Below are 24178 nucleotides of genomic sequence, written 5' to 3'. Positions count from 1 at the left end.
CACAGCACACTGCAAATGTGGAGACACCATGAAACAAATTGAGGTTGAAATTAACACAAATAACAGGAGCACCAGTATTATTCTGTGTCATATTTCATTGCGGGGGAAAAAAAAAAAAATCAAAAGAGGAGAAAAAAAAAAACCCTCTTAAAAATTAATCCACCTCAGAGTTTCCAGCTTGCTGTACAGGACACTCTATACACAGGGGGCCTGGCCACAATTTATTTCTAGACTATTATGGGGGACACAAGAGATGGTAACTATAACCAGTCTAGAAGCGGCAAACTGACACTTGCTGTCCTCTTCTTGCTGCTACCCCTGATAGCAGTGTGTGTGACCTTTTTCCATTTGGTTGCTCTACAATGGCTGACTTCTTACGCAGCCTCAGTGATTTCATAACAAATTCAGCATGAGCAATTGACCCTCACAACACTCAATTCCTTGTGAGTAACCTCACCACAAAACAAAAATAAAGCAGTGTGCGAAGCTTCAGACCCTCATGAACCAAACAGTGCTACCCTGCATGCATGATCAATCTCCTTAAAATCATTAGTGTGCAGTGCCCAGCAAAAGCAAATGCTCTGTGAGGACGCAATACAGTGCATGTAAACAAGGCAACAAAATATACTCTGAACAGGAAATTATTTCTTGTGCTAAGCTTCCAAAGCGCTTGAAAAAATTAGAATATAACTTCAAATGCAAGCAATAGTAAATCATCAAAGCCATATCATGTACCCCTATGGGCAGAACTTGTCCCTTTAACAAACTAACAGATCATATTTGCTAGCCTAACGGCCAGCATTCCCACACAGACAAATTATTTCATCCTGAAAAAACAGGTTACAGCCATTATACACATCATCTCCAAAGCTTCATTAATTCATTTCTTGCTGACAATCAAGGTGTGGTTTGGGATCATGCAAGCAAGCACAGTTGGGTTCTAATTCATTCCTGAAGTGCTTATAAATTGTAAAAATGAAACCGAATACCAACAAAGAACAATTGTGCTATTTAAACTGTGGACTAAAGCGATGATGAGACTCTGAAAAAAACCTGAATACTTTTCCATTAAAGGCAAAGAAGAGAGGGTAGAAGAGCCTCTTCTGTGGAAAAGGCTGCTATGGAGGTTTGGGTGGATCCATTACCTTTTTGTCGCTCAAGCCAGACACCTGGTCCACATACTCCTCTTGGATCATGAAGGCAGCCAGGTTGGCAGTGTAGCTGGCCAGAAAGATGACAGCGAAGAAGGCCCACACCGACACCATGATCTTGCTAGTAGTACCCTTAGGATTCTGCACTGGCACAGAGTTGTTGAACACCAGCCCCCACAGCAACCAGATAGCTTTGCCAATGGTGAAAGAGGGACCTCCGGGCTCTGGAGTGATTGAGAAACATGATCCCACAATAAGTATCTCAGAGTAAGTGGTCTCTATTTCTATTCACACACTCACATCTTCACCTAAGAGTTAAGAGCAGTAGTTATTGCCACACAAGATGAATGTCTGCAGCTGCACTCCCCTATGTTCATGGCCCCAATATCAGCAAAGTGTGACCCTGAAAAAATTGGGGTTTTTAAAATGTCCTCAGGCTTCCATATTTATTCTGTCTCAAATGTTTTTACTGAAACCTTATATAAGGACTTTTTTTTTGTCTCATTGTGGTATCTAAATGCCCAAATATTCCATTTTGGTTCAAGTGTTGTCACCCAAAATACATTTTGCTCAGAATAATTCTATCCTTATTCCTAGCTATTCAACAGTGATGTTGTCCTTGAACTCCCAGCATACACCTGTGCAAAGCATGGCCTCCGCTATACTTGTACAAGTGCAAGGATGAGCACCATCTGAAATAAAAGGGCTCTACAATACCTCTTCAAGAGGGTTTCATTACCCAGTCTGTTGAAGACACATAAGCCAGAGAAGAACATAGCTCCCTCTCCCCATGTTCTGTGTCTCAGGTGCATAACAATAACACATACTCTGGTCTATCTCAGGAAAATCAGCAGCAGTTTTTCCCTGAAAGTCCAGGAGCAGATACAGTGTTTTAAAAGCTGCTATTTTCCTCTTACTGATTTTTCAGCATGGAAGCTCACTCATACCCCGAAAGCCAGGTGGCCTCATGAGGTACTAGGCATGAAAACTTGTGAAATCCTGCCTATTTCCCAGAAGTCTCATACCCCTGACATATGCTGGTTCCATTAGTGGCAATGTAAATCAAAATTTACTCAACTTGAGGACAAGAGGAGCTGTCAGGGAGACAGCAGATGCTATTACTACAAGGATCCTGCTTCAGACACTGAGAAGAACCTCTCAGGACTACAGTGCTCTGCCACAGTTCAAGAGTCTGTCACTTTTCCAATGGTGCCAGCCTGGCTCTGCAGCATTTTGGGTTGGCATCCAATGTTTTACCTCTTCTCTTGGGCAAGCTGACTAGTGTGCCTAGTGTTCCTGCCTGTGGTTAAGGTTGGCTCCAGCAGAGGAACTAAAGGGAAGAAAGTTTTGACACTCCCCTCCAAACCCCTGAGCAGGGCACAGCACAGCACATCTGACAGCAATAACTTTGTTACTCTAAATACAACTGAAAGGTGCAAAGGCTGCATTTTGCACCCTGGGAACTGCACACCAAGTTCAAGGCAGAATCATCACCTGGAAAAACTGGAGCCTCTAGGTGCCAGGGAGACAAAGTTGCTGTAAGAAGCATGGTATGGCAGCACTTGTCTTTTTACATGCTGGAGTGGTAAGTTTATATCCCTCCCTACCTACCTTAAACACACAGGACTGCAAATAGTAAGTGGGAACTGTAATGTGTAAGGAAAACTTGAGGAGTTCCCTCCTAAAGCTTTCCTCTCTCCACTATCACCATGTGCTTTCACAGTTATTTTGTCAACCACAAACCAAGTCAGCCATGGGAGCTTCCAATCCAAACCAGGGACCAGAATCCTTCAGAGCTCTCCAACTTTGAAAGGCCCAAAAATAACCCAGCATAATTTATAAGCTAGATCAGGGCATGCCTAACTGATATTGGAGAGCAAATTTCAGTGTCCACAAAGAGAAAATGCAGATGCAGGAGACAGGAATATACTGTCATAGACTAGTTCAAATGCAGCCAAAGTAATATTAGCCATTACCAAAACGAACATTAGTTCATAATCAAATAAGTATTGCAGTCTCTGCAGCAGATTTCTGTATCTTCATGTTACATCTGTCAGGGATATCTGCCTGATCATGCAGTACTGTTCATAATTACTCAGAAATATTGACACGTGCAGCTGCAGTTCAGCTAACTTAATAACTGCAAAACTGCACACCTGTACAAAGAACTCCTTCCAGTTCCACATCTGAATTCATATTTTTCAAGAGAATCACAGGTTTAACAGTATTTACTTGCATGTACAGATCCAAGTGGTTAACATTCAGTTGCCATAAAGGCCCTCCACAACTCCATGTTAGGAGAGAAATTGTCTACTTCCCCATATATGTGGTTCTGCTTGAATTCTCATTAACACTTTTTCTCTTCTTTAATTTGATGCATAAATACACTCAAAGCACTACATTGGGGAGCAAATTAGTTCACTTTTCAATATCTGTCTCCCTCCCACTACTCTGAACAGACTAATAAACCTAGAAAAGGTTTGAAGGGCTGATTCACCAGGGGTTGAAGATATGGAGATGATGGAAGAATCAACTTGCTAATTGTCTTCATGCCAATAAGACAAAAAAGGCTGTCTCATAGCCTGTCTGTCCATCTTCTCTCTAACACATGAGGCTGTCTTCTGAAGATCAGAACCCCAGAGATGGGTCACTCACTTTTTCCCATCTTTTCTGGCGCCACTGCAAAATAATACCTCACCCACTCCCTGGACAATGAGCTCCCCACTTTCTCAGTCAGCCTTAGCAAGCCAGAGAGCAAACTGGGGGAGGGACATGCCCATGTGACAGATGTGGAGTCTGGAGGACATTGCACTGTGCTGGGAGGCCGGCAGAGCAGCCTGCTCTCTGAGGAAATGTAACACTGAAGGATGAATTGACAGTGCTGAATGCTCTGATTGCCTCAGAGAGCACAGCACCATACGCACTGCCAGCATCAGCTCCCAGGACCCACTTTCCCTCAATGAGAAATGAGTTGGAGCTGGTGCATGCTTTAGAGATGAAAGGCAACACAGCTCCATCTCCTGTGCCAAGCAATTCATTCATTATACACATCTGCTCTCTTCAGAGCCTTTTTTCTGCCTCCATTCCTGCCCTCTTTAGTCTGAAGGCAGATCTCAGAGTGGGCTAGATCCATAGCATGTTCAAAGCAAAGGAAACACCTCAATGAAAGATCCAGGATTGGAACTGAGTGAGTATCTTGGCAAGGAAGGACTCCCCTTACCTCTGCCATCAGCAAGGCACCGATTATAGCCCACAGGGCTGAAGTACTCAAAGACGAAGACAGCCACTGCAGAGATGATAAGCAGCATCACAAACATCATCACCCATACGTCAGCACTGAAAGGTTCTGGAGAGGAAGAAAAAGCTGTGGTGAAAGACCTGATACACCCTCTCACCCCTCTCTCACCTCTTTTGCCCCCCAGAGCATCCCAGTGGGGGTGGGGAAAATTAAGATGGGGAAAAACAGAAGTTACAACAAAGCCTTCAGCCTGGGCCTGAAAAACTTCTTGAATCAGGAGAAGTGTCATTTCTGTCTCTGAAATAACTTCTTACTGTTATATTTGTGACACACAGCTTCATCTAGAACTACATGCAGCCATTGTGCCATGCATTGATAAAATAAAACACATCAATAAAACAATGTTCCCAGGAAGTCCTCCAGCACCATCTGGAGAGAGTGGGGGAAATCAAGCAGAACTGGCAGTGTTTCAGACAAGCATCCAACTTTCAAGATGCTATTGAGCCAAATTCTTGAGTTTCAGCCATAATGACAGTAGTTTTTCAGCTATTCCATTCCTGTAGCAATGGGAGCACTGGCTCATTCTAGAAATGCTAGTATTCACATTCTGCCAGGTTTTCTCCTTCTCCAAGCCTGAACAGATATAAGATGCATAGAACCAGATCAAAGAAACTTAGAACTTTGCTCCAGACTATAGTCAATATTGCAACCTCAGTTAAACTGCAATTGAAAATTTTGGATTTATCAGTGCTTTAACATACTCCAGCAATATCGGTGGACTTGGCTGAAGACAAAAACTCCTGAAGAGTGAGTAGTCATGAAACTCCTTCTTAAAGACATTTAGAAAAACTTCTTTCCCATATAAAGTCATTTTGGTTTGTAAATGTTCTCAAGATACTGGCAGAGAGCAGGCAGTAATTATATAACTCATATACTGAGTTTGCTGCATCATAAAGTATTTTATAAAGCCAAATAGTAGATACTAGGAAGGCATGGATGTCCTGGGGAAATGCAGTATCATTTCTGCACTCTCTGATCACCCTCCACCACCAAAGGACATTAGAAATCACTTTATTGGAAGACAGTGTCAGCAAAGAACTGATGGCCCAACTCCTCTTCAAAAGCTCTATTAGATTTCTATCAGTTGCTCTGTCAAGGGAGGTCAAATTAATACCTTCTTTACAAATAATGTCTCTGAAAGTACAACAATTTATTGCTAATTGTTGTCACTAAGTACAATGACATTACAGCTATAAGGCTTGAATCAATCTTCTGGCCCACAGTCCTTCAACATGCTACTAGTTGAGTCACTGGGAAGCCATGTGCTGCCGAGTAGCTGACATCTCTAAGTGAGCCCATTCTTTGCTGGGATTGGGCATAAAATAGTTGAGAAATGCCTTGGAACTCCTAGGCACTACCTGTTTGCATTTGCCTGGATTTTGCTTGCTTGGGATTTAGAACTAAAACATCACAGTCTATTTTTACATACCTGTCCCACAGGTACTCCCAAAAAGGGACTTTCAGGCTAAGAATCACAAGCAACCTTCACCTAATTTTTTATGAACTCTGGGTGGAGTTTTAATTTTAGATTAAAATTATACCTAAGAAGGCAGAAGGTGAGACAGTTCCATTGCTACGTGACACCATGACGCTGATTCCTGTCTCAATGAAGGGTACAGAGAAATCCACCACTTCAGAACGCTCCTCATTAATGGTGAGGGATCCCACAGCCATATAGGCCCGTTTGGTGACGACCTAGAAGAGGAAAGGAAGAGATCACACACAGACCTAAGACACCTCACAATCACCATGGCCAAGCCCCTTGCACCTTTCTGCCTTTCCATACAGTCATTATATTCTTGTAATCCCATTGCATATATTGTTTCTATCATCTCTCCTTTCTAATCTTTCATCAGGACATCTTCTTTCAGGAAATCTATATACATTAATCTTCCCCTCAAAGCTGGTGTGTGTATAAAAAATAAATCCACACAGGTCTTAGGATAAACACATCAGCCACTGAGAAGACATCTTATCTCATTTTTCTGTCCTTGCTTTCTCCTCCCTCTAACACTGCAAAGTCTTATTCATTCTTTATGCACCTTATATGCTATCCAAGCTTAATCTAGATTGCAGCCTCTCTGGTGCACGGATATTGCCCTCTTTCTTTGACTGTGAAGGCCAAATTTGTGACACTATAGAGAATAATAATTAATCATCGAACAGGAAAGGTGGTCATGGTTAGCGTGTCAGAGTAGATTAATTCACTCAGTGCCCAGAAAGGATCCAGGCCAATCATTTCCATAGAGTCACCTCTGTCCCCTTCCCAGAAGAGAACCCAATAATGATGGTAGACCAGACCTGACCAATGTCACCCAGCCCCGCAATGAAGCCCACTATGCCCTCCCTTTGCTGCTGACCTCTCCAATCATTCCGTTCCATGTCCCATTGATCTTTTTCCCATGCTTGCCATTAGTCACCAAGTAGAGGTCATAGGTGAACTTGACAGACTTTGAGATTTTCTTGAGGATGTCAATGCAGAACCCCTTGCAACATTTCTTCATGTAATCTGGTTCCTCATCAGTTTTGTTCCTGAACCATCACAACAATAATGGGTTAAAAGACTGGGGAAAACTCCCTCAATTCCCTTCTGTTGTCAGTATGCACTTCCCCTCCCACAATATAATGTGGAGAACTTCACTTTTTCTATCTGTGCTGGGGGGTGAAGGGACGTATTACAATGGTTTGCCCAATGGCACCAGTCATGAATCGACATGGGCCAGGGTGGGCAACAGGAGGGGAATTTTCTAAAAAGGATTGTCAGAGTGTGATGACATTGGCCCAACAAACTCCCTATGCTGTGCTGAGAAGGGTGAGCCCAATAGGAGAATAAAAACCCAAGAGTGCATACTCAGTCACTATGCGTTTTTGGCAAGGGACAGTGTTCCTCATGCAGGTGCCACTTAGAGGATCCACATTCTCCACAATGACAAACGGTGCCTCTTCCAAGGTCACAATACTCAGGTGATCATCCTCACGTTCCTCAGAGTCAGGATACAGCTCGAAGCGTGGCCACACATAATACTTCATCTGCAACTTTTTTTCTTTCCATTTCCCCACCTGCAGAGACAAAAACCACAGAAGACAGACTTCTAGCTGCCCTATCCCTCTTCATCAACCACAGCTCCTGCAGGCCTGGGCAGGAGGACCATGCTGGAGTACCCAGCTTCACAGATCATGTAAGATGGGGACATTTCTGGAAAGAAGGCTCCGAGTAAGTGGGTTCAAACCAGGATGAAGTGGAGAATAAGAAAGATGTCTGGGTTGTCTCATCTCTGTGATTGTCTCACCCTCTAAGAGACTGAGTGGATGACTAGGCGAATACCATCACCATGGTCAAACTGACAAGATGCCTTTCAGCTTTCTCGGCCAAAGAACAGGAATAGAACTTGTCTCCTGAAATGTTGGCTTCAGTCTACTAGCCACAATAAAAAAAAAGAAAAAAGAAATGTATACAAATGCTGAAACACGTCATTTTAAAACAGAGAAACTTAAATTCTTCACTTGAAAAACTCAAAACTCCTCTATTTTTTTCAATATTTTGTCTTCATTTGTATAAAGTTACATTCATCAGATTAACCATATCCAAACTTGATTTTGTCCATAAATAACTCTTTTTTTCTGGAAGAAGGTTGCCCATTCCTAGTCTGAGTTGTCCTAAGAGACAAGCAACTGAAGACGGAGGTGTTCCGCATTTTCAGGAATATCTTCACAGGAGAAGAATATAGACAGAGATACTTGCTAACAGTAGTTCTTGCTAGTCACCACTAAGGCCTTACTGAAATACCAGATCTTGTCCTTTTACAATTACTTGGTTATGTACCTCAGCTGGAAACAAGAAATTACTCTGACATGTGAAAAATAAATTATTAAAATAAATAAAGAACAAGAGAGCTCCTCTGATTTTTCAATCTTGCTATTTTTTGGAAGGATGTATTACAATTTTAGATACTTTAATTTTCTTAAGCAAACAGAAATCGTATCTTCAGCGGTCAGAAAAGGGGGCTGGGACTCAGTTGCTATATACCTACTGCTGCAAAGTGGAGAAACCACTCCAGTCCCTGAAGAGGCACTACATAGAACACACCCACTACCCGAGGTAAACCATTCCTTGACAAAATTCCAGGAAAAGAAAAAAACCTGAACATCAAGTAGGCTTTCAACTATCAAAGTCTCGCCTTTGTTCTTAATTTCCCCTATCACAGCTGACACTAATTAGCACCTTGGCTGGCAGCTGAAGCTGAGAGGGCAAGAAACTCACTGGGCTCTAAAAGGAACTTTCCTGCACAATCCTCAAAGCAAGGCCTCCAGGCCAAGGATGAGACACATTGACTTGATGGCAGAAGCAGTGTGGGTGTGTGCAAAGCTTGTTTGACTGCTCTTAATGGTGTACCTGTTTGGTGGGTAAACAGAAAAGCTTCATTCCACTGCAGTCCTACACCACCTCCCACCACCCCCAAATTTCAGTCATTTATCTATTTAAATGACAGGATGGGAGGGAGAAGCACTTATTAGAGGCTCATTAGATGTCAGCGGTTATTCTGTGAAACTCAAAGCCCAGCTGGGGTTTGGCATTTGAGAGCAGTTGAATTCACATAAAACACTTGTCACCTAGAAAACAAACAAGCAACTGCTTCATCTGGCCATGAAAGAAAAATCTGCTTTGGGGGCTTGTGGAGGGAGAAGAAAGGCAGGAGAAATTGCCCAGAGACAGCAGCTTCCTCATCCATCCCTGCTGCATGAACACAACACCCCAGTGAGGACAAGGCAGTGGGTTTTGTAAGAAGGGGGTGAAGTGGCCATGCAGCTGGTCTTACTTTCCCAAGGGTCCTCACCAGCAGTTGGCACAAAATACCAGGGAGAATTCTCCCCTAATGTTCCTTCTATCCCTGGTATCATGCAAACCAGAAATCAGGGTACATGGGCTATTTTTCTTCTTTTTCTCTCTTTTTTGTTTTTTAATTTGTTACTTGAGTGGACAAATGAGAGTTATTCTAATTTTTAGATACACTTTGAGCAGCAGATGAAAGCTGGCAGACTGGCCCTTTTTGTCCACAAAAGACAGGTAGTGTTGTCTAGTGCAGCAGATGGTCTGTACTCATGCTAGTTAAGCCTGGATGTGGAGGGTGCATTCTGAGGGAATAAGGAGCATACAGTCACATGCTCACCCCGGGTTTGCTTAGCCCTGGACTTCCCACTCACTGACCAAGCAAGTAAATTCATCATCATCTGAGTCAGAGATTTCTGCAATGAAACTTTAGCCCTCAAGTAACTGACCTTAAATCCCCAAAACCAGTGCACCAGACAAGCAGAATAACTGCACACATGGGGCTCAGTAGGGACCAGTGATTAAGATGCTGCACAGAGCAGCTCAGACTTCAGTTCAGTAACATTAACTTATCATAGGAATAAGTGGTTGATGAATGAGACATCTTTCAGTATCTCAGCAGCACTTAGATATCACAGTAATACGCATGATATAAACCCCTAAGTGATAAATTAGATCAGATAGACAAACTCAACTCATAATTACCCAGAAGTTCTTCTCTGGGACAGAAAGGGGAGTTCATAAGGCTGTGTGCCAGGCACGTCTCACAGCATTGTACTACACAGACAGTATTATGAAATTAGGATAACAATTACAGTCTTGTCACAGCCTCCTGTGTGCTGGAGCACCTAACCTGCAAATACAGTAGTACGCATCCTTTCTTTATTATCCCAATAAAATCATTGTAAAATGTCAAAAAAGGAGGAAAAATAGGATGTATGGGGTTTTTCTGACCTAAATTTTCAAATTAACTATGGAGTGTCTCAAGAATACCTGCAAATATTACATTTCACTGCTAACCTGAACAATCAGGCATGCCAATACTTGCAGACATGCACAGATATGAATAAGGAAAGTCAGAAAACCTTTGTGAATTAAGAGGGGCAGACTTATTTATATGCTGATGCATGCAAGGGTGAAATGTGCATGCATGTAGTTAAAGAAAACTCAAGCAACATGTAAGCAAGGACAGTAAGGACAGTAAGAAACACTATATGTGCAGAGGATGGTGACAATGCAAGAGAAAGCAAATACTAATGTGTATCATATGCTAGCTCATCTGCCATGAGAGGGAAGGAGCAATTCACTGTGGGGACTGAGGTTAGCCACCACAGAATTAAATGTCACAGATTTGTCTCTTAAAGAATATAACCTGTCAAGCTGTTCAGAGCAAAGCAAGGCACTTCTGAAGTCTCAGGGTATTTAGTATTAACAGCTTGTGTACTGCTATTACTTAGGTTTTGCTCAGTGCTTGCCTCAGCAAAAAGAGGAAAAATTAACCATCCCAGGCATCCTATGTATTTGTCACCCTGCAGTTCCAAGACCCACTGGCCATTCTCTGATCAGAGTCTAGTCATGTAAACTCCCACCAGGAACCCTGGAAGGGTCACAGAATTAGCAAAAGTAAGGATGCTAGGGATCTTAAAACTCCACTTTCCAATCACATTCTCCAATCACTTGATATGTTTCTCTATGGCAGGGCAGGCCTCTTAAGACTTTAATTTCGCCTTGCTTTGTCTGTATCACATCTGGTCTTACCAAGAAAGGAAAGTCACTTTGATTTGGGGATGAATTTGGAGATGTTGAGGAAGCCAACAGCAGTTAACTTTTACCTTAACAATAAGATCTTGCTTTGTATAACCAGGTGTTGGAAATAAAAAGGCAATACATTTGGAAAGTGTGGAGAGCTCTTGTAGAACAAAAAGTCAATCATATATGCCATTGGCTTGCCTAAGTATATAAGCTATCCCATGCAGACAAAAGGTAAGGTTGCCTATGCAAGGGAAAAATAAGTGAGAGCCTTTGGAAAGCCTTCCAGCAGGCTGGCAAATTGCCTTAACCGCGGTATAATGCAGCCAGAATAAGTGTTCTGCAGTATGTTAATGCGTATCTTTAACGAAAGGTGTACCATATTAGTTCCCTGAAACTAATTCTTAACAGAGGCTTTTCTCTCCTCTCAAGGGAAGCTGAAGCTTGTAACAGCAGTTTGTGACAGATGTTTGTCTAACCTGCCCTTACACTGACAGAGAGCCCAAGGTCTCTGTGGGAAGTCTATTCCAGTGCTTAACTATCCTTCATATTAAAAAGGGTTTTTTTTACCCTGATGTCTAACCTAAATCTTCTTGCTGCAGTTTATACTAGGAGAGTATATTTCCTTATTCTTCTATATGTGTTCTTTTCAGTGTTATGAGGTCAGCAGGGTATTTATAACACAGAAGAGCTTGTAGTCTCACTCAATGGATGTCTTATATGCTACATGGGCAAAAGCAACCACCTGTTCAAGAGAACAACACCCAGTCTCACCGTTTACAAAATCCTTAGGCCAATGGGTAATACAGACAAGAACAAGCTACTCCTATAAACTTCCAAAAATGTCTGTTCCATTCAGGGCAGAAGCCAAACTCTGAGCTCCTCTTGGGCAGCACTTAAAGACACAAGAGCATCTGGAGAAACATCTAACTAATGTCAACAGATGGAAAAAAAAAAACCTCCTAAAAGTTTGGCTTTCAAGGACTAGGCAGAAGAATACAAAGTTGGGGGGAAAAAAATAGAAAAAAAAAAAAGTGTTCAGATCTATTTCCTAGGCAAGATGCTCAGCAGCATCTGGTTCATATTTGGGGTGAAGGTTCAGGGGAAAGCTTGAATCTTCAGGTGCTTGTTTTTTAACAGGCTGCAAGAGAGCTATGTCTAGCTATATCTTTTCATAGTTTTTATTTCGTTCAGGCTCCCATTGGTACCATGCTTTGCGTCACTCTCTTTTCATTTAAAATCTTCTCTCACTTGCTTCTATTTCTGGTATAGAAGAAATACAAAAGGAAAAAAAAAAGGGATTTGGTTTCATTTAAAGAACAAAATAAAGATAATTCCAAACTCACTTAGGACTTGAACGGCTTTCTACATTTCCCCCAAAGTTCAATGTTTCCTCCCTTATTATGTTTTGGGGGGCTTTGTTTTTTTGGGGTTTTTTTTCCTTGGAGTTGAAGAGCTTGAAGCTTCCCCATTCCAGTGAGGAAGCACTAATGCAACAACACAGAGCATGGATTAGAAGGCAGAAATTCCCAATTCCACCAAGTACCTCTGGAACCTGATCTGCACCCTTGTGCCTGCATTCCACCTTGTATAAAATGGAGATAATGGTATGTTTTCATTTCTAGGGTACACTGGGTAGATAAACACAGAAAAGGTCAGAAGGCTTACAAATAGTGTGGCAATGAGGGGACACACATGTGTCTAGAGCTAGATGAGGGAACATGCACAGCATATATCTGTGAATGGCATAAATATGAAAACTTCCTGTCTTTTATCTTTGCAGTCAGATAGTTAACTGGAAAAAGCTTATGTAACTTTTACAGTGGATTTTAATAAATGAAAAAAGGGAAGATCAAATATAGAAAAGATAAAGGTAGGATGTTGGGCAGCAGGCAGAAAATAGCAGTGTTATTGGTAAAATAGCTGATGGAAAAGCATACCTAACCCCTCTGGGAAGCAGGGAGAGTCCAGAGAGAAATAAGAGTCCTGTCAGTACAATTCGTACAGATCCTGAATGAGGACATGGGAAAACCAGAACAACTGGGCAGGACCTGAAAAGGCAACTGTAGGAATAATAAAGGCACCATAGAAATAGCAAGTGTAACTGGGACACTGCCAATGGAAGTAGGCACTATCAGGGTAAACCTGAGAGATGCTGTTGGTACCTTAATGCTGCAGTAGACTATGAAGAAATAAATAATGCATAAATAAAGTGATATCATTTGAGATTGTGATAGTTTTTGGAAGGCTTTGGAAGATATTCCACCAGGACTGAACTACAGAGATCTACTGTAGCTCCATAGGCTTGACTTTCAGCCTGGATAAAGATGTCATTACTGTTATTAAAGAGAAATTATATCAGGAACTAAGTCATTACGGGAGACACCAGCTTTGTAGAGATAAGGTGGAGAACAAATGCAGATTTTAACAGCAATACCCTGATGTCTTTTTTTCTGGCTCTGATAGTTGACACATTTCTTCACCCCAAAATTACTCAACAGGCAATAGGTCATGCTGTTTTACACTCGGCTTGGGTAAAGCAGTGAGGAACCATACAGAAAAGCTAGTTATCAGAAATAACCTTGGATTGAGTGATTAGGGGAACAGAGAGCCTGCCGTAAAGGAGATTAAAAAGCCTGTTTAACCCAGATATATGAAAGACAAGAGGGGATATGACTGCCCTGCATAAATAAGAGGGGGACAGATACACAAGGAAGGAAGAAAAGGGTTTTTTAAGCAGAAAAACAATGTTGGTACAAGAACAACTGGTTGTAAGGAAATTTGCCTTGAAAATAAGATGAATTTTAACCATCAGAGGAGGAAGGTTCTGGAAAATCTGCCTGAAAGGTGCCATGAAAACAACTAAAACGGGGTCAAGAATAAGAACAAATTGTTGTATAGGGCTACATGAGGTTGCTGCCTAGAGCACCAGGGATGGGACCAGATGAGCCTTTCCAGTCCAGTGGCCTTAAGTAAGTAGAAGCAAAAGGAGAAATTCCTCTGTGGAAAAGCTTTTATCCTTGACTTTTCAATCCACAGATGTAAAAATTCAGTCTTAATCATTATGTGTCTGTCCCCCAGCTAACTCACAGCAACACAAAGACTCTTGTTATTGCTATCTCCACCTCCTATGCTCATACTTCCCTCATTCAGCCACAAAACTGTCTCCAAGTGCCCTGAGAACAGTACTTTCTTCTTTGCCTTCACCCAAGATGGCTAAATCATGACGTTCACATTTTCAATGCCAATATCACAGCTATTACCAAATGTATAATTCCTGTGATGCTACAGGTTTGTATCCTCACATAGGCTGGTCTACAGCAGGTGGAGAAGAGATGCCACGGAGAGCAAAAATCTTATGTTTACAGACACTTAAGGTGATTAATTAGCCACATCAACCAAAGCAGACAAGAAATGGTTGTGAATGCTCCACATGCAAAATTAATTAACACAGAAACAACATTTCTTCCTGAACCTCAAGTTCACCTTGCACAACCACCTGGGGAAAGCTGCTTTCTTCACTGCACCTGCAAAAGCAGGAATTGCTTCTAATAGCCTTTCAATTAAACATGGATGCTGCAGGAGATTTTTTTTTTTTCCCATTTATGTTTATATAGCACCTAGCATATGCCAGAGAGAGCTTAGAATACAGACAGGGTGAAGTACTTGCTCTTGCTCTACAAGTCATTCTGGGAATAAAAGCTCTTTGCAGAAACAGAGTCCCCCAGCTCACTGAGGTCTGGCATTTACACAGCTCTTGCCATTTTTACTGAAACATTTCTTTCCTGGTGCATTTATATGCTTTTTGCAGCTGCTGAGGTCCCGTCCCCTGCCATGATTAGCCTGAGAAGGTTAATGAGATATACTTTGAGTGCTTCTGACTTCTGCAAAGTCACTGAGCTGTGGTGTTCCACTGGTGTCACAGAAAGGTCAGAGCTCTGAGAATGCCCAAGTGTTTGCTTTGGTAAATCATTCTTCTAAATCAGAAGGTACCAAGAGATCACTACAGGCATAAAATCACCAGGATCACCTGACATCTCCCTCTGGGAGATGGTGTTCTTGGTGGTAGTGTTAACTTGGTAGCCCCGGAAGGGGTTCATCCAGGCAAAGCTGGCTCATGGAGCAGTATGGTTTCCTGAGGGACATATTCGTCCAAGGCCCACAATGCTACCTGGTGACACATAACCATGATTTATTGAAATGCAGACTGCAATCAAAACAGGCATAATTAGAAGACATGAAGGGAGAGGTTAGAGAAAGTTCATGGTAGTGTGGGCTGCGATCTGAGTAGGCTACAGGACGTAACTCCACAAAGTAATAGCTTCTGTGGAGGGCAAATCAGGTGTTATGATTTTGGAAGAAGAACTAGGAAAAAAAAATTATCTTAACAAACACTGCAGACCAACTGTACCATGCAACACAACTGATCTCCAGCTAACAGGCAGTGACAGCACCTGACTCAGGCTCTTACTTCAATAATGTTGCATCCTTAGAGCCATCATGCCCTTCTGAAATGATTCCGTATGAGGAGAGGGGAGCTTAATACAAAGTCCTTAACTCCAGTAACATCAGTCTATTCTTATTCTGGCCTAGGAAAATTAAATCTAAAGCCAGGAAGCTTGGATTGCCCCTACCCTTGCTCCTCTAAGGTGAAAGAGGGTTTCACCTTGAGCATCTCTACTGCTCTCCTCTGCTGAACCCTGGGGCAGTAGAAAAATTAGCAGGGACAGTTAAGACGGCATGTTTTGTTTCACAAGGGGTTCAAGAGTCACAAAAGTTTAAAGGAAAATGTATTTTTATGTGCATGTATAAACATCTAAATGCTTTATGAAAGCATTTTGCAATCTCTAGGAGTGCATCTGCATTGTGCAGGTGTGTGTCTGCACCCAGTACGTGTCCATGCATGTAATGCCCTATCTAATGATTTTTCCCCTTGGCTTTCCCTGATGAATGCTGGGCTTGGGTTTGCATTTTGCTGAGCTTTCATTTCTTTCACTCAAGACTTTTTTTCCCCTCCTAAAACGTGTTACACAGAAGGAGGGGTGGGCTTGCCAATTCGCACTGCAGTCTGGGAGACGGTTGAGAGCTTTGGCTGGTAAGCAGGTCTTGTACAGAGGTGAACAAAAGCCCAACATGTGTTCCCCTGTGCAATGACACCTACTCATTACACAGGGTGAGTATGTCTCCCAGCATCTCTTGGGACATGAGGCTGACGGAATGTTTAAAAATGCAGATCCAGAGGAAGGCCAAAAACGTTTCCTTGTGCTGAGAAAAGCAAAATCTTGAAGCAAGCCCCAGCAGGGTTAGGAGAAGAGGCAATATGAAGAGAGAGGAGGTGGGTTGCCTAAACCTCCCTGTTTCCTGAGCTGTGCAAGCACAATCCAAGGTGCTGCTTTGAAAAGCATCTCTGAGAATATCAGAGAGACACTTTAACTTTCACTAGGGAATATTGCAGTGGGTGAAATACCTCTCCATCCTGAATACAACAGCAAGAGCCCCTGACCTCTGCATGGCAGCCCTGCAATGCCCCCGTGCAGAGATGCACACCTTCTGACAGAGGCACAGGCAGGTAGGGACACATGGCCCCCTGCAGAGAGAGAGATAGCATGCTCAGCTCTTCTGGAGCTGGTGACAAGGGAAGGAACATGCCTTGCTCCAGAGGAATTATTGCACATGTTGGGAGCAAAATTCCACGGAAGGAAATTAGAGAGCTGCATGTCCCTGTTTCTTTTCTCTCCCAGCACTGACAGCTCTGGGCAGGTGATGGCAAATTATGTGCCCTGGCCCAGCCCTGGCACAACCCCTTGTTGAGAGCCTGGCCCTGGATTCACTCTGGCATAGGAACAGCCAGCCCCAACAGCCTCCACACCTTCAGGGTGCATGTCTGCATGCCCCCAGCAACCTGGCACATGGTGTGAGGTCTCTTGTACTACACCAGGGCCATCACAAGGGGTAGCCAAACTGAGCCACTGCTCCAAATTGTCACTGACTAAAAACACTAGCTCTGCTCTGCACCCTGGTTCTCTGCCAGGTCTTTGCAAGTGGCCAGATGGGAAGCAAAGCTGTGGGATAGGGGCAACCAGGGACATCCTTGCTGCTTTCCCTCTACCTCATGTGTGGTTGAGGGGACTGCTCTCTGGCACCCTTGCACCTTTCCTTACTCACAGTCTCCTTTGCCTGCCTTTGTGGTGAAGGTATGGAGATAACCTCATGCCCAACTCAGTTTCTGCCCCCTTCCTTCTTTCATTGCTCTCCAGTGAACACAGGGAACAGGGGATGTAGGGAAGCAGAGACAGCAAACAGTCCCTGCCTCACCTCTGTGAGCAAAAAGGGACAGTCGTCCTTCATGCCCTGGCTCACCTACACCTCACCTCCTGGCCACCCATAGTCTCACTCCCCATCACTGGTGTGCACCGATGGTCCCCACTGCACAGACCTGTCTCCTCACGGCTGCCTCCATCATGTCTGCAGCCTGCTTTCCAGCTGCCCTGCCGCCCCTGTGCCCCGGGGAGGGAGTGAGCAGGAGTGAGACCAGTGCAAGAAATGGAAAAACTCTCAGGGATGAAAGAGAAATTGGAGAAAATAGACTGTAGAATTGTTTTGGTTGGAGAAGACCTTTAAGATTATCAAGTTCAACCATTAACCCAGCAGCGCCAAGTCCACCACTAAACCAAGTCCCTAAGCACCACATCTACACGGCTTTTAAATACCTCCAGGGATGGTGACTCAACCACTTGCCTGGGCACCCTGATCCAGGGCTTGACAACCCTTTTGGTGAAATTTTTTTCCTAATATCCAATCTAAAGGTCCCCTGCTGCAATTTGAGGCCTTTTCCTCTTGTCCTATCACTTGTTCCCTGGGCCAAGAGACCAACACATACCTGGCTACAATCTCCTTTCAGGTAGTTGCTGAAAGCAATGAAGTCTCCCCTCAGCCCTCTTTTCTCCAGAGTAAAAAAAAATACAGCTCCCTCCACTGCTCCTCGTAAGTCTATGCTCCAGATTTTCATCCTGGTTGAGTGGTCCCACAATGACAGCTGACCTGTTGGCCTTGCTCCTGATTCTTCCCCATAAACACTCAACCTTATCAGCACCATTTTTAAGTGCTAGACAGTCAAAACACTCCCTAACACCCAAGGCTACTCCTCACCTCTACTTCCTTGCCTCTCCCTTCTGAAAAGTTTATAACCACCCATTGCAGCATTCCAGCTATGCGAGTCATCCTACTATGTTTCTGTGATGACAACTCTATCATGGTTTTCCTGCTGCACAATGGCTTCCAGCTCTTCATGTTTGTTGCCCATGCTCTGTGCACTGGTGTAGATGCACTTCAGTTGGGCTGTTGATCCCACCAGGTTTTTGTTGGGGGAGAAGCTCTAGTTCATATGTGACCATTCTCAGGTACTTCCATGCTTTTTAACACATCAATAACCCTTGCGTCTTTGCTGCCACATGGATCTCCATCCCCTGCCTCCACTGAGACAGTGAACTGAGTCACCTTGCTAGCACACAGTCCCTCAAACATTGGCACGCTGCCCCAAGGCTTATCTCTAGTGAGCCTGGTTTGGTTCCGCCCCTGCCCCCCCCATCTCAGCTCTCACTGACTTTAGAGCTGGGATGAGTGGTTTGTCCCCATCCCAACAGTGCCCAAACAATAGCCTCACCTCTGTCCTGAAGTGCTGGCCCAAACCAAAGAAGTGCTGTGCATCTCCACCAGCAGTGAGCATTACTAGGGTATTCCTGTCCATGCTGTTGCAGACCAACCTGGCAGATGGGACAGGCTGCCAGGTAAGCCGAGATCTCTCAGGAACTGGTGAGGCTATATTCCTCAGCTGGAGACTCCTGCCTTAGGAGTTCATGCTTCAGCCTCTCTGGTGAATGATGGTTCCAGAAAAAGAGCCCATGAGGTGCAGGACCCTCACCTGATCCACAGCTACAGCCAAGTGTTGAGCTTTGCTTGAAAACTATGGTGCTCTGCTGTGTTTGGGCAGAGCATCAGACAAGACTCACCAGCTCTACTTGCACCCTACAGAGAAGACCTGACCCTTGGATGGAGCTCACCAGCAGGACAGCTGGTTCACTGCACACGTGTTCATTACTGCCACACTGGCGGGAGCCAGTGAGCAGACTGTGAGCAGCAGGGAGCAGCTCTGCCAAAGGCTTTGCTCCGTTCCTATCCCATACACAGGTGCACATACACACACAAACACACACACACAGAGGTACCCCAGCAGCAGTTATCCTAAGCTGATCTGGGCTTGGAGTTCAGGTGGAACTGCCAAGGGCCCAGCTGAGGCCATCTGGGCTGGCGGCAAGTCATCTCTGTGCAAAAGGAGTACAATCAGACCTGATTATGGATAGAGAGAGAGGTAACCTTGAAATCGGCACTTGGGAAGGATAGAGGAAGCTCTGTATTTGCCAGCCCCAGCTAGCAAAGAAGGGTTAAGCCAAGGACTGCTTTCTTGGGAGCACAGCCTTAGGGAAATAAAATCTACCCCTTCTCTCAGCCCTGATGGACTTTGGGTACACCTATTTTTCAAAGATTTGCCTGTCATTGTTTGCCTAAACACGTCAACATGAAGCAGATCTCGTGCCATTCCCTTTCTGCAGCCTAGAAGTAGGAGAACAGGCGTGACAGAGGTGGCCTTGGAGACATAAGATGAAGCAAAGGCTCTCAGCAGGTTGCAAAAGGTCCTTGTGGCACATGTAAGTCCACATGTGGAACGACTTCTTGCAGACTGAAATTAGCTGGATGATTTAATGTGTGTACTTAAATGTGTGCATACTGTGTAGTTACCTCTATTATAAGGGGAGTTAGTAGTAAGCTTGTACTTAAGTTCTCTGACACTTCCCGTTATAGTGTTCAGGCCAGTTCCCTGGCAAAAAACAACAACTCCATGTTTTGCAACAGGCATTTCAAAGTCAGCAGGGAAAAAAAACTTGAGGTTAAGGACATGATTTTTACTTCGGTCCATCAGATTTCATTCACTCCTAACAGCATTATAAACTGTTCAATAAAAATATTTTTTTCTTCTGTCACTATCTTTCAGAAATCCTGGCAGACAGTCCAAATGGCATCTGAGCATAACCATTTTTCAGAGATAAGCCCATCAACCTGGTAAATCAGAGGGGAGATCCCCACCAGTATCACAGTCAGTACACGGAACACCTCAGCTTTGCCAGAGTAAGAGAAAGGCAAAAGCCCAATCAGGCTGCCCGCAAAATGTGGACAAACTACCTAGGTTCTTCTCTATCTATTAATGAGGCCCACTGTGTAAAGGTCACTTGCACTCCACCATTTAGGATGCAAAAGAAAGGCAAACTAGTTTGTGCTGTCACGACTGTCTGTGGAACAAGCACAGGTAAGCCACTGAGTTGAGCAGTCAGACTTGGTGCTGAAGGCTCAGCATGCATAAGAACGAACAATACATTTCTACAGAAAAGATTTGGGGTTTTACCGTTAAAAATAAAACAAAACACACACCAAAAATTCCACAAAGCAAACTACACTAAAGGAAATTTATTTAGGTTGAAATATTAGGAAATGGCAGGTTTACAGTCCCCTTTTCAGCTTTACTTCCATCCCACTTGCATGTGGATATTTTGATTCAAGTCTTAAGTAATGAGTGCATACAACTTTCTCCATAGGGTCCCTACCTCAATCCCTGTACTGCAAAGAAACTTGAAGGAGCAGAAATAAGGTAGCCCAGGAAACAAGACTGGCATTTCCTAGCTTGACTTCATAAGGTAAAAAATAACTCACTGTTCTTTTACTTTCTGTATGTAACTGCTTATACAGCTCTGTGAACGTGCATGAGCTCTTACAAAACCAATAAATGGGCCAAGAAAGTATCAGTGAAGACGGAGAAAGAGATATTCATGAATCACCAAGTACTGGCAGAGGAGTGAGGAATAAAGAAATGGCAATGGACAGCAAACCAATCAACCAATGTAGAGATTATGTAATTCCATTTTATGATGAAAGAAGTAGCATTGACCTTGCCAAGGGGTTGAAAGGGGCAAAGAAAGCAGAAGCCAAATTGGAAGGGATCACTGGAGAGAGGTGGAAGAAGGTGAAGCTGGCAGGTCCCTTACGGTCATGGCACCCAGAAGGTGAGAAGAAGGGAAGGCAATAAATCAAGAAGATTATGCTGCAGGCAGGTTTCTCATGTTGCAGGAATATGCTTGTAACAAGCTAAGGGAAAGAGAGGGCTGGTCTGCACAGCAAGTGTGGACAGGACCAAGCTGGTCCTGTGTAACCTTAGAGTAGAATCATGAGGGGGGTGGGGGTAATGGCATGGGTGCACCAAGCCAGTTATGGTCCAGATGCTGGCTAGCCACACTAGCCCAGAAGGGCTAAGCTGAGAGGTGGGGCAGCTCGCCAGGCTCACACACCTGCCTTGCACCACGCCGTGCTGCTGCAGCCCTGTGGCACCGCTCTGTGCTGTGGGGATGCAGCACCGCACACCCATGTCAGCACAGGCATGGCATAGCTGGGTTTCACAGGGCAAACTTGCCCTAAGCAGCTGCAGCAGCTGTGCACAGCACAGATGCTTTCTCCCCAAATGCCCAGGAGTGAAGAGACTCAAGTGCTGGCTGTAATCCTGTCCTATGCTTACTCTGGGAGCTTACGCAAGCCACTGAAGCTTTCTGAAGGTCAGTCTTCCCCTCTGTAAAAGGCTCTTAATAATTCATTCCAGGTTGGAAGAGGGATGAACAGGGACCTAACAGCTGGGACAAATGACTGAAGTCAGTATGGTAGGAAACCGTGTAGCTGAGGACTGCACCTACAGCACCCTCACACCCCAGACCAGAGGAAGGAGCTTTGCCATCAAAGGGTTCTGGTTACTGGTGAGTGGCTGTCTTCACCAGCAGTCAGCAGTGGGAAACGTGCTGGTTAATGACAGGGCAGAGTTGCAGCAGCTCAGGCATCTGGATTGACAGCTGTAAAAAGGAGCAGTGGGATTTCATATTGTACTCACTAAGAACTAGTTTGGAACCAGGAGATTAACTAAATCTCAAGAGCACATTCTTGGGTCCTCTCCAGCTGCTCTGGAAGCTGAAGTGGCACGAGCGACCAGGCAGCTGTCCTTCCTGGCTCTCAGAAGATACCTCTCCTGGAAGAAGGAGCACAGTGGGACTCAGCTCTGCCCCTTCCAGCCTCCAGGAAGCAGGACCATCTCACCTCCCATGCTCAACATAAGGCTCAACCAGCTAACACCCCAGGCCACAAGTCTGCTTCATGGCTCTGAAGCAGCCTCACTGCTGCCCCAGGACCCCATGAAGCAGGTCTCCACACCCAAGTGAGGTGTGGGTGGGAAGGAGGCTGCAGCCTCCACAGAGGGCAGGATTGCTTCTGCTTTCCTGCCCTCCTTGGGGTCCTCCTGCAAGGAATCTCCCCAGCTGTGGTTGAGAGCTCTGGCTCACCAACAGTGCTGCAGTCTTGCACAAGGAAACTGAGGGAGCCTCCAAGACCTGTGCAGAAGAAACAGCCTTGGAGAAACACTGGCTGATCAGCAGTTCCTGGTGATGAGAAAGGCACTGTGATGAGGTGGCCTGCCAGGTGCAGAGCAGCCCCATGACCAGCCTGAGGCACATACAAGTGCAAATTTGCCTCAGTGCCAACTTTAGCCGTGCCTGCTTTTCTGCTGTGCCAAGAATACCCAGTAAGCCAGGCCTTGCCGCACTTGCGACAGAAAAGATCGTGCTTATGACTGAACATTCATCCTTTCCAGTCTGCTGATTAGTTCACCAGGCAACCTTAATGTTCCATTAATATCAGTCTTTGTGGTGCTAAATATATACACTAAGCACATATACAAATACATATAAATACATCTCTATCTAGCAGAGAATCCAATTAAGTGAATATGTTACGCCTCAGCAATTAATGAATTCAACAAGCTGAGCTGCTTCTTGCATATGATTAAAGTTCAAGCAATATCAATCACAACAGCAAAAAGACTCCTGATTTTCCTGCATGCTATCTACAAAGAGATTGTTAACACTTAAGTCAATGGGCAAATTCAAGAGTGTTTGCAAACCTCAGGAAACTCATCTTTCCCAATGACATACAGCCTGTCCTTCAACTCATCATAGAATGTTCTTGCATGCCACATTGCAGACCATTCCTGCCTTCTTATATATCTTTCTGCAGCATTTTCTGGATGGCAGGCCTGTAAAAATGCTCATGTACTATGGGTCAAAACAAAGCAAATTCCATGAGTGGACGGAGATGGCTCTCCAATCATTTGACTGGTGCAAATGCTTTCTTTCTCTGTGTGTTCAGTTACCAATTTTTTGTTTGTGTTTATATGTGCCTAAGCATGTGTTTGTGTGCACACGTGTGAGTGTGTTGTTTTGTACATTAATCTTTTTCCAGGACAAAGCTTTTTCATGGAGTTTCTGTCTCTCAGCAATAGACTATACCAAGCCCTCTAGGGACAACTCATTCCCTCCTTCTCTCACAATACTCCTCCTCTGCATTCCTAAGACATTCCCCAGGGGCAAGTTCTACATAAATAAATATTTAAGTAGCCATTAAACCACAAAAGATGCAAAAAAAGTACAGGAGGGACTTGGCTGTAGTATTCAGGGCACAGAGGGGAAAGATCAGAGGCACAGCCTGGGGGGCTCAAAGAAGACAAACGTTGATTAGGGTTTGAACTGGAAACACAACTGTCCCCCTCTCTTCCCGGACCCAGCCAGCAGAGCAGGCTGGTTTTCACCCTCAGTCCAAAGCTGATATAATACAGGTCTGTGTTAGTACAGCTGCACAAATCCAAAAAAACAAGAATGTGCCTTATTGGGAGGCTAGTAGAAGAATGCACCTGAGACACCAAAACACATCTAAAGAACTGTACTTCTAATGCTGAGTCTTATTTATTTTAGCTGCTCCATTGTTCTCTTAGTTTGTTGTTACACTCCACAAAGAAGCTTTGAGTGCCCAGGAGCAGGTTGGAGGCTCTTTTCTGGGGACCAGTTTGGTCTGTTGCAGAGAGAGGCCAGGCCTGAGCCCCACTTCTGGTTGCTCTTTTGGCTCCTGAGCTGGGTACCAGGAGGGACAGCTGGCCATCCTGCAAAACCCTGCAGCCACTTGCTCATGCTCATCCCTGCTATGTGGCTTGGCACAGGCTATTATCCTATTGACAGC

At 44.2% G+C, this 24178-nt stretch overlaps 1 protein-coding gene across 1 annotated transcript in view; it reads right to left on the bottom strand.

The window, feature by feature from the left end:
• GRIN2B (glutamate ionotropic receptor NMDA type subunit 2B) overlaps nt 1–24178 on the bottom strand; it is a 169785-nt gene that overhangs the window by 22963 nt on the left and 122644 nt on the right. The window contains exons 4-8 of the mRNA XM_051620353.1: nt 7301–7509; nt 6810–6981; nt 5991–6144; nt 4372–4497; nt 1146–1375 (exon numbers count right to left, since the gene is read on the bottom strand). Coding sequence (XP_051476313.1) covers nt 1146–1375; nt 4372–4497; nt 5991–6144; nt 6810–6981; nt 7301–7509 — 891 coding nt within the window. The remainder of the gene's footprint in view (nt 1–1145; nt 1376–4371; nt 4498–5990; nt 6145–6809; nt 6982–7300; nt 7510–24178) is intronic.

Source organism: Apus apus, chromosome 1 (assembly GCF_020740795.1).
Source record: "Apus apus isolate bApuApu2 chromosome 1, bApuApu2.pri.cur, whole genome shotgun sequence".
Taxonomy (NCBI): Eukaryota; Metazoa; Chordata; class Aves; order Apodiformes; family Apodidae; genus Apus; species Apus apus.
This window is presented reverse-complemented; position numbering and strand designations above follow the sequence as displayed.